Genomic DNA, 12,619 nt, shown 5'->3' with positions numbered 1-12,619 from the left:
TCGCAGGATCCTGGGCTATTTTCCTGACTTTGTGGAAAATCCCATCTGGAGATGTATAGGCTCCCCACCCCCACCCCAGTGGAAAGTCTTCCAAGAGGAAGATTTGGAGTTCAAGTTTTGCTGCCAAAAGCACTTCCTGGACAAACAGTTCTTGGGGGTAAACGTCTCCATAGGGTCATGAGAGGATCCTCCCAGTTGTTCGTGCTCACCCTGGTTTCATTTCCACATGTTGCAGAGTTGGTTTCCAGCCTCTCGGCCTTGAAAGCAAACTGCAAAGCAGGCCAGAGGTTGAACACGACCTATACTCTGGCTTCTAAAATTCCTGTGGCTCCCTCTTGATTGCAGTCAGGATATTTAACATTTCACTAACGTTAACATTGCAAATAACCATTCCGTTGATGGCTAGATTTGTGCAGAGCACATTTGAGAGCATTTTCTGGGGCTCTTTGGGAAAGAATGTAAGCTAGGCCATCAGTCTGCCTGGGTGCAAATTCCAGCTCTGACCTCAGTTTTCTCATCTGTAAAATGGAAGTTTTAAGACCCACCAAGTGTCTGGCACACAGAAGGTGCTTGGTAAACACTGTGGCCTTTTGTGATGTCAGAAAAGGAAACAGGCCCAGAGAGGGTATACACCTGGGGAAAGGCAGCCAGGGGTTCTAACCTCCAGGGCTGGGAAGAGTCTTCAGGTGCCTCACCAAGTGGGCTCAGGGGGAGTGGGCTGGAGGCGGGGAATGGAGCCCAAGCTAGAGGCATCCGAGACCTTGACAGAGCCGGGAGAAGGTGGTGCAGGCCAGAGGTGAGCCTGGGAAGGACTCAGCTGAAGTTCCCACAGCTTCTGGAGAGGCGGCAGAGCAGGGCCCATAGGCTGAGACCTGGACTCAAGGGCCCATAGCAGGCTGGGCTTCTACCTCTGAGGTCAGCGGTGACTCCCTGAACCCCTCACCCCCAACCTCCCTGGGCTAATACCCAGGGAGGAAGAGTATCAAGTCTCAGAGCTGCCACCAAAGGGCAAACCCTCACAGAAACTGGGATCAACCCCCTTATTCCACCTCTTCTGACCCAGCTGCAGCTGGTTGAGGACTGGGAGTGCCCACAAGGACCAGCGTTTTGAGTCCGTAATTGCTTGTCCCTCCTCCCCAGCTGGAGAACAAATCCAATCAACAGGCTTTAAATGTTCCAGTCCCCCCCCCCCATTTTTTTTTTCCCTGCAACTCTTTATTTATTTATTTTTGGTTGCACTGGGTCTTTGTTGCTGCACCCGGGCTTCCTCCAGTTGTCCGGGGTGGGGGGGTCTACTCCACTGCGGTGCACAGGCTTCTCACTGTGGTGGCTTCTCTTGTTGCAGAGCATGGGCTCTGGGTGTGTGGGCATCAGTAGTTATGGCAGAGAGGCATAGCTATTCCTCAGAACGCGGAGTCTTCCTGGACCAGGGATCAATCCCATGTCCCCTTCATTCGTAGATGGATTCTTGTCCACTGTGCCACCAGGGAAGTTCCTGATTCAGCCTTTAAACTAGAACCAGTTTCACTTCCACCCCGACCCCGAAAGGCTGGAAGCCCAACCTGTTAGGGTTCCTGTCTCCATATAATTGAGGGGGGGAAGGGGTCAACAGAGTTACCAGCTCGCAGGGTACCTGGTAACTGCAGTCACCCTGGACCAGGATATAAAAAATAGTGGTTCAAGCTGAGAGAGTTGTTACAAGCACAGGTTCTGGGACCAGAGAGCCCAGGTTCGAATCCCAACTTGTGGCATGTCTTAAAGGAGGTTACGGGCTTCCCTGGTGGCTCAGATGGTAAAGAATCTGCCTGCAATGCAAGAGACCTGAGTTCACTCCCTGGTTTCAAAAGATCCTCTGGAAAAGGAAATAGCGACCCACTCCAGTATTCTTGCCTGGAGAATCCCATGGATAGAGGAGCCTGGTGGGCTAGTCCATGGGGTCGCAAAGAGCTGGACACGACTTAGTGACTAAACCACCACCACCACAGGTATTGATGTTTTCGAGTTGTGGTGCTGGAGAAGACTCTTCAGAGTACCTCAAACAGCAAGGAGATCAAACCAGTCCATCCTAAAGGAAATCAAGCCTGAATATTCACTGGAAGGATTGATGCTGAAGCTGAAACTCCAATACTCTGGCCACCTAATGAAAAGAACTGACTCACTGGAAAAGATCCTGGTGCTGGGAAAGATTGAGGGTGGAAGGAGGAGGGGACGAGAGAGGATGAGTTGGTTGGATGGCATCACCGACTCAACGGACACGAGTTTGAGCAAACTGGGAGATGGTGAAGGTCAGGGAAGCCTGGAGTGCTGCAGTCCATGGGGTCGCAAAGAGTTGGACACAAATGAGCAACAACAAAGGTGAGTCAGCAGTACCTCCCTTGGGGCCGGGGGAGACGGAAATGAACTTGATCGGGTCTCTGACCTCACAGGGGGAGGGCTGGAAGGGCGACAGCTGGGCAGGCCACACCCCACAGAGCGGAGAGGCAGAAGTGCCCAGGGAACCTGGGAGAGGGCTGAGGGGTGTAACTGTGGGGAGAGGTGGGGAAAGTGGGGGAGGGTAGGTGGAGGCAGGGAAGTGGGTCATCAGCAGGACGAAGGCAGGGAGGGGCAGGAGAGGTGGGCTGTCTGGAGAGCAGAGAGCAGCTCTAAGGGTGAACCAGGTGGCTGGAAACCAGAGAATTCAGATGCAGGAAGGCCAGGCAGGCTCATCATTCTGAGGACTCTGCCTGGAGAGCAGCGAGGAGCCATGAGAGCTCTCTGTTGGGAATGCAGGCCTTCTGGAATTATCTGCCTCCACACTGTTCCAGGAGCAGCAGGAGGCCCGGGACAGGCTGAGCGGTCACAGCCTTGCAGGAAGGAGAGTTGGGCTGGGCCTGGGCAGGTGGTGGGGCGCTCCCACGGTGGGAGGGGGTGCTGACAGAGGCCCCAGGAGCTGGAGGACCTTGACTAACCCCCTCCCAGGTCCCCAAGCAGCACAGCGTGCCCAGAACTCCCAGGACTGTCTTCAGCCATAGACCTGGGCCCTGCTGGCCACCTGCCACACTGCCTGGGGGTGACCGTGGGTGACACACGAGAACGGGCAACATGGACACGCGTGTGAAACACTCGAGTGTGTGTGTCACTCCAAGTGGCGCGTGTGCACAGCACCGGAGTGTGCAGAGACCCATCACACAGCTGTCAGGAACTGCACATTCCCTACACAGCGGCCCTTTTCTCAGCTGGAGATGGTTCCCAGGTTGCCGCAGCCCTGGGGAGGTCAACCCCCTCTTGCAGGTGGCCCTCCAGGGTGGGATCTTGGAGGTGTGGAATCTCACCTTCCTCTCTGGACTTGGAACTCCTCTTTGTGTCTTGGCAGCTCTGAGGGCCTGAAGCTTTTTCAAGGCCCAGCCCAGCCCTCATCCTCTTTGAGACAGTCTGAGAAGGGCTGGGGATCCCCAAGGGCCACCTGGTCCCTCAGTGACCACAGCACAGCTTTCCTCTCACTGTGTTTATTCATCTCAAGGGCAGCCCCTCTCCCAGGGGAGGCTGGGCTCATATTTTGCGGCTTCCAAAGATGGGACGGTTCACATGCTCTGGGGAGGCCAGGAAGGCCTTGAGCTTGGGCCGGGCGCTGAGGCGGGCCACGTAGGCTGAGAGCAGGGGGAAGGGGTCCAGGCAGCCGGGGACCAGCACCTGATGATTGAGCAGCAGGTCCAGCAGGTTGTAGTCGGCGAAGGAAATCTGCAGGGCAGGGGGTGGGAGGGCCTGAGTGGGATCAGGAGAGAGGGGGCACGGCTGTGGGGGCAGAACACTGGCTGCTCCAGGGAGCCAGTCACGGCCTTGCTCTGGGCCTCGGTTTGCCCATCTGAGAAATGGACCTCCGATGGCTGGACCCAGTGCTCACCTGGTCGCCCACGATGAAGGCCTGGCCCCCCTGATTCTGGGACAGCAGGGTCTCGAAAGGCTTCAGGTGCACCGGCAGCTCCCGAACATATTGGGCTTTGTCCTCCTCCTGTGAAAGGAAGTGATGCCCGCGGCGGTCCGCGGTGGGCCTGGCCCCGGGCAGCCTCCCCGCCCCAGCCCTGAGCGCCGGCCCTGGCGGCTCACGCGCTTGTGGTGGATGAGGTGGCCGCAGCGCCTGCGGAGGTCTTCCAGGCCATCGTTCACCATGTCCACCAGTGCTGCCTCCCGCTCATCTGTGCCGTAGAGCCCTGCGTCAGCGGCCGGGCGGAGGGTCAGGTTCTGTCTGGCCTGGGGTCCGGCCCGCTCAGTGCTCCCCTCTCCCCCCAAACCTGAAGGTCTCAGGTCTGGGCACCCAGGTCCCCTGCACTGAGGGGTCTGCTCTGCCCAATTCTGCCACTCCCGTCTCCACGAGCCCAAGGAACGTTCCCAGCAGGAGCCCAGGCGCTCGTCTTTGAGACCAGACCCTGGTCCCTGGGACTTGGGAACTCCCAGCCCAAGCTGCCCCTAGTTCCTCTTCCAAGCTGTCCCCCTGCAAGGGCCAGCCAGGCTCTGATCGTGCCTCCCCAGGCCTGAGGGGTGCCTGGTTGTGGGGCCTGGCCAGAACTCGGCTCTGCAGACTGAGTGCAGGACTGCATGGGGCGGGACAGTAAGAGGCAGGCTACACTAGAGGCCTCCGTCCTCTCACCCTGGCTCTCGAAGAAGTCAGGGTGGGCCTGGGACTGCCTGTTCCCACTCCCCTTCCCTGACTTCCCTGATGTGGGATCCCCTTCCCACATCCTCTTGTACCCACCCCCCACCCCCCAAGCTGGCTGAAAAAGAGGCAGTCACCTCCCCAAGCCACATTCCTGCCACCTGTGAAACAAGGCCACAGGCCTGCTCATTGTGTGCACCAGGCTTTGCAGATTCAGGTGAGGCTAGGGCAGGAGGAGACCGGCCTTGAAGCTCCTGGTCACACCCACAGTGACTCTAGACTACAGCAGCATGTACCATGTGGTGGCCAGTGACCACCTCTGAGCTGTCACCCAGGAAGCAATGAACCCAGGAGGGCTGCCGGCCCAAGCCATGTGGTCCCTGCCCCAGGGGGACTGGAGGCCCCAGCTCTGAAACCTAGAGCCCTCCTAACCCAGGCCCTGCCCCTTCCTCTAGGGCCATCTGGCCTGGGCCCAGCCATAGGACCAGTTCCCAGGACATCTGGGGGGGACCCTTAAGGAGCTTTCCTGGACTGGGCTGCCTTCAGCCTCAGGACTCACCAAAGGAGCGGCCCAGGTGTCGCAGGATGGCATTGGACTGGTAAAGGGTGAGGTCTCCGTCCTGGAACTTGGGGAGCTGCCCATACAGCTGGGAGGGGTGGGGCACGGCTTGGTGAGGGACACTGAGCTCAGCTGCCCCCTCCTCAAGGGTTGCCCCACCTGTCTGGGCGCCGTCACTCACGCAGGAGGCCTTGAGTGGGCCCTGCAGCCAGCTCTCCTTGGTGACCACCTCCTCCTTCCAGCTCTGGTCCTGGTCGGCCAACAGCATGCGCAGGGCCTCGCAGCGCCCTGGGGGAGGGGAGGATGGGGCAGTGGGGGTGGGCAGAGACCCCAGCCTCGCAGTAGCCCCCTGGGGAAGTCAGGAGTGGGTGGGAGCTGGATGTGGAGACAGGACACAGACTAGATTCTGAGCCCGCTGAGAAGATATGCAGCGGATAAAGAGTGGAGCCCCCGGCCCCCACAGCGTCTGGGCCAGGAGGACAGGGTTGGAGGCCCAGCCCACTTCGTCCCAGGGAGGGACCCGAGAGGGAGGAATAGAGCGCACCGCCCGCGGGACCCCCGCCCCCACAAACGACGCCGCGGCGGGACCCCAGTCCGCGACCCCGCCCGGCCGCCCGCCCGGGGTCCCGCCTCCGCCCCGGGGTCCCGCCTCCGCCTCGGGCTCTGTCCAGACTGCGCGTCCTGCCGGGGGCCCTTCGCCCTCCTAAAGGAGCAGCGGCCGCACCTCGGGTCGGGAAGTAGACGATGGTGTAGGGCGGCACTAGGGTAGGCAGACAGACCGGACGATGCGGGAGGAAGGACCCCCAGGGGCTGGCAGCCCGGGGGTCAGGCCGCCCGGGGAGGGGGTGGCCCGGCCGGCCCCTTCCCCCACCCGGTCCAGACCCTACTCACTGGAGGCGGCGGAGTTCAAGTGTGGCAGGAAGTGGGGAGGACCCGGAGGCCGTATATTTAAGGTCCTGCTCCACCCCCGGCGCCCCACCCCGGGAATCCGCCGAGTCACCGAGCGGATCTGGGTTGGGGCGAGGTGTGGGTGTGGTGAAGCCGGGCCGGAGGGGCCCACCGGCTCTCCGCAGCCGTGCACCTTGCCTGCTGCGCAGTGGTTTTACAAGAGGCTCCCACACTCAGCACCCGGCCGCCACTACCCGCCTCCTCACCGCACCTGAACACAGCATCCTCAGGGCCCCCAGAGGGCCAGGACTGAGTGCCCCAGCACCTGCACACAGTAGGTGCTCCATAAATGCTTTTTGCTTGAATGAATGCTATTTCAATAAACACCCATTTCCGCAGCCTCTCTCCTTTATAATAATAGCAAAAGTCCTCAGGGACTGAGGGCTGCCGCTGAGAAATTTACGCCTATTACAGCCCTAAGACTTGGTCCTGTTCAGATCCCATTTTACCAAGGAGGAAACTGAAGCACACAGTGATGTTCCCAAGGTCAGAGGGCTAGTGAATACGTCGGGTTCGATTCAGGGCATCACTTTCAACCCTCACTGTCTTCTGCAGGGCCTTGTTATTTGACTACATCTAAGGGCTCTGTTGGAGTAGGCAATGGCAACCCACTCCAGTGCTCTTGCCTGGCAAATCCCATGGATGGAGGAGCCTGGTGGGCTGCAGTCCATGGGGTCGCTAAGAGTCAGACACGACTGAGCGACTTCACTTTCACTTTTCACTTTCATGCATTGGAGAAGGAAATGGCAACCCAGTCCAGTGTTCTTGCCTGGAGAATCCCAGGGACGGGGGAGCCTGGTGGGCTGCCATCTCTGGGGTCTCACAGAGTTGGACATGACTGTAACGGCTTAGCAGCAGCAGCAGCAAGGGCTCTGTAAGAGGCTTCGCAGGTGGCTTAGTGGTAAAGAATCCGCCTGCCAATGCAGGAGACATGAATTCAATCCCAGGGTCAGAAGATCTCCGGGAGAAGGAAATGGCAACCCACTCCAGTATCCTTGCCTAGGAAATCCCATGGACAGAGGAGCCTGGTGGGCTACAGTCCATGGAGTTGCAGAGTCAGACACAAATCAATGACTAAACAACAACAAAGTGTTCTGTACTCTTCAAATACAGGCTGAAGGGATACAGGTGAATGGAAAGACAAATGAACTGGAGTGAGCAAGACTTTCTGGGCCTGGGAGGGCTGTGTCTTTCCAGGCGGGGCCTGTACCAGCCTCCCTACGGGCCCATCTGCACCCGGAGCCCGGTTCTCCTGGCTGCCCCTTCCTGGTGCTGGGGGTGGCGGTGGGTGGGGTCCTCCTTAGAAACTGGCGCCTGACTGAGCCTGGTTTTCCCAACAGAGCCACCCGAAAGAGGAGGCTGTCCTTCCCCAGGTGCAGAAGTACCCAGCCCAAGCATGGGAAAACCCCAGGCAAGCCCGATTAGGAGCATCCCTGAGCCTCATGGAGCCCACAGCTGCCTGGGTCTGGGAGTGGGTGGGGGAGGTGGCCCCAGAGCTGGGATCTATCCCTGACTCACAGCTGCAGGAACATCTGCCCAGCACTTAGCAGCTTACAAAGAGCTTTTGCATAAATGGTTTCATGTTATCTCCACCGCAGCCTGGGAGGAACAGGGTCATGTTCCCATTATGCAGAAGAGGACACCAAGGCTCAGAAAGACTCAGTTACCCGCTCTGGCCTGGCACACCTGTGCTCCTTCTGTGCACAAGCATCACACACCTGGGAGCTTGGAAACACCCTGCCAGCCAGCAGGCCTCCTGCTAGCTCACACCCTAGCCGTCATGACGGGCCCACTGGGCAGGCCTTAGCACCATGCTGCAGTGTTCTGTTGACTGCTTTTACCCACAGTCCTCTGGCTCCCCCAGCCCAGCCTGTGGTCTAGCTTTGTGGCCACCCTGGGGCCTCTTCCTCTGAGGCCCAGAGCACAGCTTTTCCAGTTGCATGGGGCCGGCAGCTTCCTGTGTCCATCCCCCACCTCCAGTCCATGTATATGTCAGCTCCTGTCTTTGGTGGGGTTTAAAGTATATGTAAGAGCTTTATTGGTACACAAAATTCACCCTTGCAAAGTGTATGTTCTGTGGGGTTTGGTATATTCAGTGTTGTGTGATCATCACCACTAATTCCAGAGCATTTTCATCACTCCAAAAAGAAACCCTGGACCCATTAGCCATCACACCTCATTCCCCCTCCTGCCATCCCTGCCTGGAGAATCCCATGGATGGAGGATCATGGTGGGCTACAGTCGCAAAGAGTCAGACACGACTAAACGACTAACACGCACGCACACAATCTATTTTGTCACTATGGATTTGCCTCTTCAGGATATTTCATATAAATGGAATCATACACGATGTGGCCTTTCACGTCTGGCTGCTTTCTCTTAGTATAATGTCTTCAAGCTTCATCTATGTTGTAGGATGGTTCAGGACATCATTTCTACTTATGGCCAAATAATATTCCATTGTCTGAACATACACATTTTGTTTACCCATTTATGTATTAATGGACATGTGGGTTGCTTCATTTTTTTACTGTTATGAGTAACAACTTCCCTGATAGCTCAGTTGGTAAAGAATCTGCCTGCAATACTGGAGACCCTGGTTTGATTCCTGGGTGGGACGATCTGCTGGAAAAGGTATAGGCTACCTACTCCAGTATTCTTGGGCTTCCCTGGTGGCTCAGCTGGTAAAGAATCCGCCTGCAATGCGGGAGACCTGGGTTTGATCCCTGGGTTGGGAAGATCCCCTGGAGAAGGGAAAGGCTATCCACTTCAGTATTCTGGCCTGGAGAATTCCAGGGGTCACAAAGAGTCAGACACATCTGAGCAACTTTCACTTTATGAAAGTTGTAACAGTGCTACACACAAGTTTTTGTGTGAACTTATCAATTCCCTTGGGTATATACCTAAGTGTGAAATTGCTGAGTCATGTGGTAACTCATTTTGAGGAACTGCCAAACTCTCTTCCAAAGTGGCTGCACCATTGTATAAGCCCAGCAGCGGCCTATGAAGGTTCCAAATTCTCCACATTCTCACCAATGATTGTAACTGTCTGTCTGTTTCACTGTAGCTATCCTAGTGAGTGTGTATATGTCTTAAGTGATATCTTACCACTGGCCATGCCTGGGTTTGGCTTGTGGGGAACAGGGTAAAGAAGGAACCATCATCTTTGCCTTTAGGGGAATCACAACTCAACTCAGAGTAGGAGGAGATAGACACAAGTCTTTTTTTTTTTTTTAAGAGATTCTTTTTTTGTTTTTTTTTCTGGCTGTGCTGTGAAGCATGTGGGACCTCAGTTCCCCAACCAGGGATCGAACTCCCACCCCTTGCATTGGTAGTGCAGAGTCTGAACCATTGGACCACCAGGGAAGTCCCCAAGCACAGGTCTTTATTCACACATTGATTAGTGTGTCTCAGCAATGATTGGACTGGACATAAGGGAAGACACTGAAACCAGTAAAATATGGCCTTTACCCTAGTGAACTCTTTGACTGAAGAATCTAAGACCTTCAACAGCAAGTCCATCCACCCAGCCATCTCTCTGCCTCCACTTATCTGTCTGTCCATCTATATACCCATCTACCCAGTTATTCAGTTGGTAAAGAATCCACCTGCAAGGCAGGAAACCCTGGTTTGATTCCTGGATCAGGAAGATCCTCTGGAGAAGGGATAGGCTACCCACTCCAGTATTTCTTGGGCTTCCCTTGTGGCCCAGCTGGTAAAGAATCCGCCCACAATGCGGGAGACCTGGGTTCGATCCCTGGGTTGGGAAGATCCCCTGGAGAAAGGAAAGGATCCCACTCCAGTATTCTGGCCTGGAGAATTCCATGGACTGTATAGTCCACAGGGTCACAGAGTCAGACACAACTGAGCGACTTTCAGTTTCACCCAGTTATTCAGCCATTCAACAACCAAACATTAGACCAGTAGTCCATCAAAACATCTACCTGTCCATTTACCCACCATCTCATTTACCCAGCCACTACTCATTTACCTGTACAATCATCCTCTACTTGCCTGTCCCTCCATCTTTTCATTCACCCATCTGTCCATCCAACCAACCATCTGTCTGTGAAACCATTAATTGATCAAATCATCTACCCATCCTTCCATGCAGTCACCCAACTGTCCATCCATTCATTCATCCAACTTCCCATCTGTCTACTCAACTATAAATCCCCCTGTCCATTCATTCATCCTTCCATCCATGTTTGTCTATCCATCCAGCTTCTCAATTATTCATCCTTCCCACCACCAACCATTCAAACCCATCAAATCATCTGGCAACCAATCCAACCACTCACTTATCTACCAAACCATCCATCCATTCATTTGTCCACCACTGATCCACCTGGTCATCTTGGACCCTGGAGCCAGACATGAAGGCTTTGCTTCTTCATTGAAAATGCTTCCAGCCCACATACACTGACCAGTGATAGTCCCCACTTCTTTGGCTTATACTTTGGGACACATTTCTCAACACTTCCCCACCTTCTTAGGAGGTTATTTGGATATGGATTCTTTCATCTCATGTGACATCCACAGTTTTTTTGAGCCCTTCCAACATGCCAGGAACCTGATTGGTCTTTTACCATTTAATTTTTCACAAAGGCACCATGAGGCAAATACTAGGTCAACCCCTATTTTCCAGAGAAGGAAACTTTCTTACCCACTTTCCGTAAAGAAAGTAAGACTCAGAGAGGTGAAATACCTTGTGTAGGGTCACACAGCAAATGCAGGGGAGACCCCAGGCCTGCAGGTCCATTCTAAGACCATGCAGAAAACAGGAGAATTCTCTAAGGGATGTTTGCAGTCCCGCTGGGGATGCTGTGCACACCTGGCCTCTGGGAGGAACTGTGACCCAGAGTGCAGAGAGACTGAAGGGTGCTGAAGCTGAGCCTTCAAATGGTCAACATGAATGGTCACAGTGAGCCACCCTTGACCACCGGCCGGCATCCACTGACCTCTCAACCCTGGCCTTTCCTCAGATTCACTCAGGGCTTTGTGGAGGCTGTTCCCTCCGCCTGCAAGTCCACCCACCCCCCTTCATGCGGTCACTGTCAACATCCCTCTGGCCTCGGCTCACAGGTCACTTCCCCAGCCCCTATCGCATCAAGGTCCCCACTTTCCTCCTCTGACAGCGGGTCAGGCCCTTCCCTGCGCTCACCCCTCCACAGCGGCTGTGGGTTTGCTGAAGGTGCAAACCAGGTGGGAAGTCCCAGGAAGGCGCACAGCAGGGGGTCCACAAACATTTGGTGAAATCGAGTCTCCTGGGAGTTTTCTCCTACCTTTTGCGGCCTTTGCAGGGATTACAAGCCCTTCCTCCCTCCTGAGGGCCTCCACCCACAGACCCTGCTGGATTCTAGCGCCTTGGAACACCCCATGTTCACAGCTGGTCCCTGCTAGGGACCCTGGGACTCACCCAGGTAAACATCAGTGGGCAACGCCTAGAATGCTGCCTATCCGCCCATCTCCCCCATGAAGCCTTCCTGATGCCTAGGTCCCTGCCCCAAAGCACTTGGAGACTGTCTCTTGGCCCTTTTCTGAATTAGATGTGCCTGAAAGCAGGTCCCTCAGAGCAGATGGGCTCTGTCGTGTTGGCCCGAGGCTGGGTCCCAGCAGACCTTTGGTGTTTGCAAAAGAAAGACATGAATGGATGGCCATGCTGTGGCAAGAGAGGCCAGCGCCACCAGCTCAGGTGGCAGATGCTTGGTGGGATCTGGTTCCCTTGGACAAAGGCCGGTGCGGGGGGCAGGTGAATAAATCATGAGGGGCCCAGAGCAGGGCCGGGGCAGGACAACTGACCTCATTCTGGGAGGTGAAGAGCCTGCAGCTGGGTGGTAAGTGGGCTGGGGGGCAGAACCTGGGGGGAGGGGCGCACAAGAGGCCGCTGCAGGCTGCTTGGCCCACCCCCACCCTTCTCCCCGAGAAGCAGGAAGTTGGAGGTCGGCACAGGTTAGGTGGGCGGTGTGGGCGGAAGTGAGGTGGTGGACAAGTGCAGAGATACCCCAGGGCTCTGGGTTGGGGAAAGGGGGCAGATCTGGGATGGGGCTTAGGGGGATGGTCTTTCCAGAGTCCAGGAGCCATCCTGGGAGAGGGCATCCTACGGAGAACAGGAAGAGCAAGAATGCACAGACAGAAAGAGGGACAGACCGATGTGGGAAAGCGTCTCACCCAACAGAGGGAGGAAACTGACAAAGAGATGGGCATGAGCAGGCAGAGGGACCCACAGGGACACAGCTGGGCAGATGTCAGCAGGGGGCAGGGGGCGGAGCGAGAACAGCAAGTCAGACAGACACAAAGAGACCCCCGGAGCAGAGGGGCCAGGGAGGGGCAGAGAGCAACACAGACTCAGAGGCAGTGGGGCATATGGGGAGATGGGCAGAGAGGCCGCTGGGATGCGAGGAGCCCCGGGCACGGTCTGTGGCAGCCTGAGCGCAGTGGGTGGCGAGGCAGGGTTCCAGGGAGGGGCTGTGTGAGGGGCC

The 12,619-nt window shown here is 56.2% G+C and overlaps 1 protein-coding gene across 3 annotated transcripts; it reads right to left on the bottom strand.

Moving 5' to 3' along the window:
• Positions 1–3,469: 3,469 nt before the first annotated feature.
• GSTP1 (glutathione S-transferase pi 1) lies at positions 3,470–6,329 on the bottom strand. 3 transcript variants are annotated; one of them, XM_069566657.1, is made up of 7 exons: positions 6,081–6,329; positions 5,914–5,949; positions 5,371–5,477; positions 5,190–5,277; positions 4,084–4,187; positions 3,881–3,988; positions 3,470–3,717 (listed from the first exon to the last, which is right to left on the bottom strand). In XM_069566657.1, coding segments are annotated over exons 1-7 (633 nt in total). In that variant the 5' UTR covers positions 6,082–6,329; the 3' UTR covers positions 3,470–3,528. The 3 variants fall into 3 exon arrangements, with proteins under 3 accessions (XP_069422758.1, XP_069422759.1, XP_069422757.1); XM_069566658.1 differs by lacking the exons at positions 5,914–5,949; positions 6,081–6,329 and having other exon boundaries at positions 3,470–3,741; positions 5,371–5,870; XM_069566656.1 differs by lacking the exons at positions 5,914–5,949; positions 6,081–6,329 and having other exon boundaries at positions 3,470–3,741; positions 5,190–5,805.
• Positions 6,330–12,619: the final 6,290 nt, after the last annotated feature.

This window comes from Ovis canadensis, chromosome 21 (genome assembly GCF_042477335.2).
Source record: "Ovis canadensis isolate MfBH-ARS-UI-01 breed Bighorn chromosome 21, ARS-UI_OviCan_v2, whole genome shotgun sequence".
In the NCBI taxonomy this organism is placed as follows: Eukaryota; Metazoa; Chordata; class Mammalia; order Artiodactyla; family Bovidae; genus Ovis; species Ovis canadensis.
Note: the sequence above shows the minus strand (reverse complement) of the source record. Positions and strands in the feature narration are given on the sequence as shown.

What these genes read in the sequence shown, in the direction of transcription:
- GSTP1 (XM_069566656.1), bottom strand. Translation starts at nt 5,457, where the DNA reads ATGCTGTTGGCCGACCAGGACCAGAGCTGGAAGGAGGAGGTGGTCACC. An exon ending in ACACCTGGGCCGCTCCTTTG is followed by an intron (nt 4,188 to 5,189) that starts GTGAGTCCTGAG and finishes CCGCTGACGCAG; the next exon opens with GGCTCTACGGCACAGATGAG. An exon ending in CCTTCATCGTGGGCGACCAG is followed by an intron (nt 3,742 to 3,880) that starts GTGAGCACTGGG and finishes GATCCCACTCAG; the next exon opens with GCCCTCCCACCCCCTGCCCT.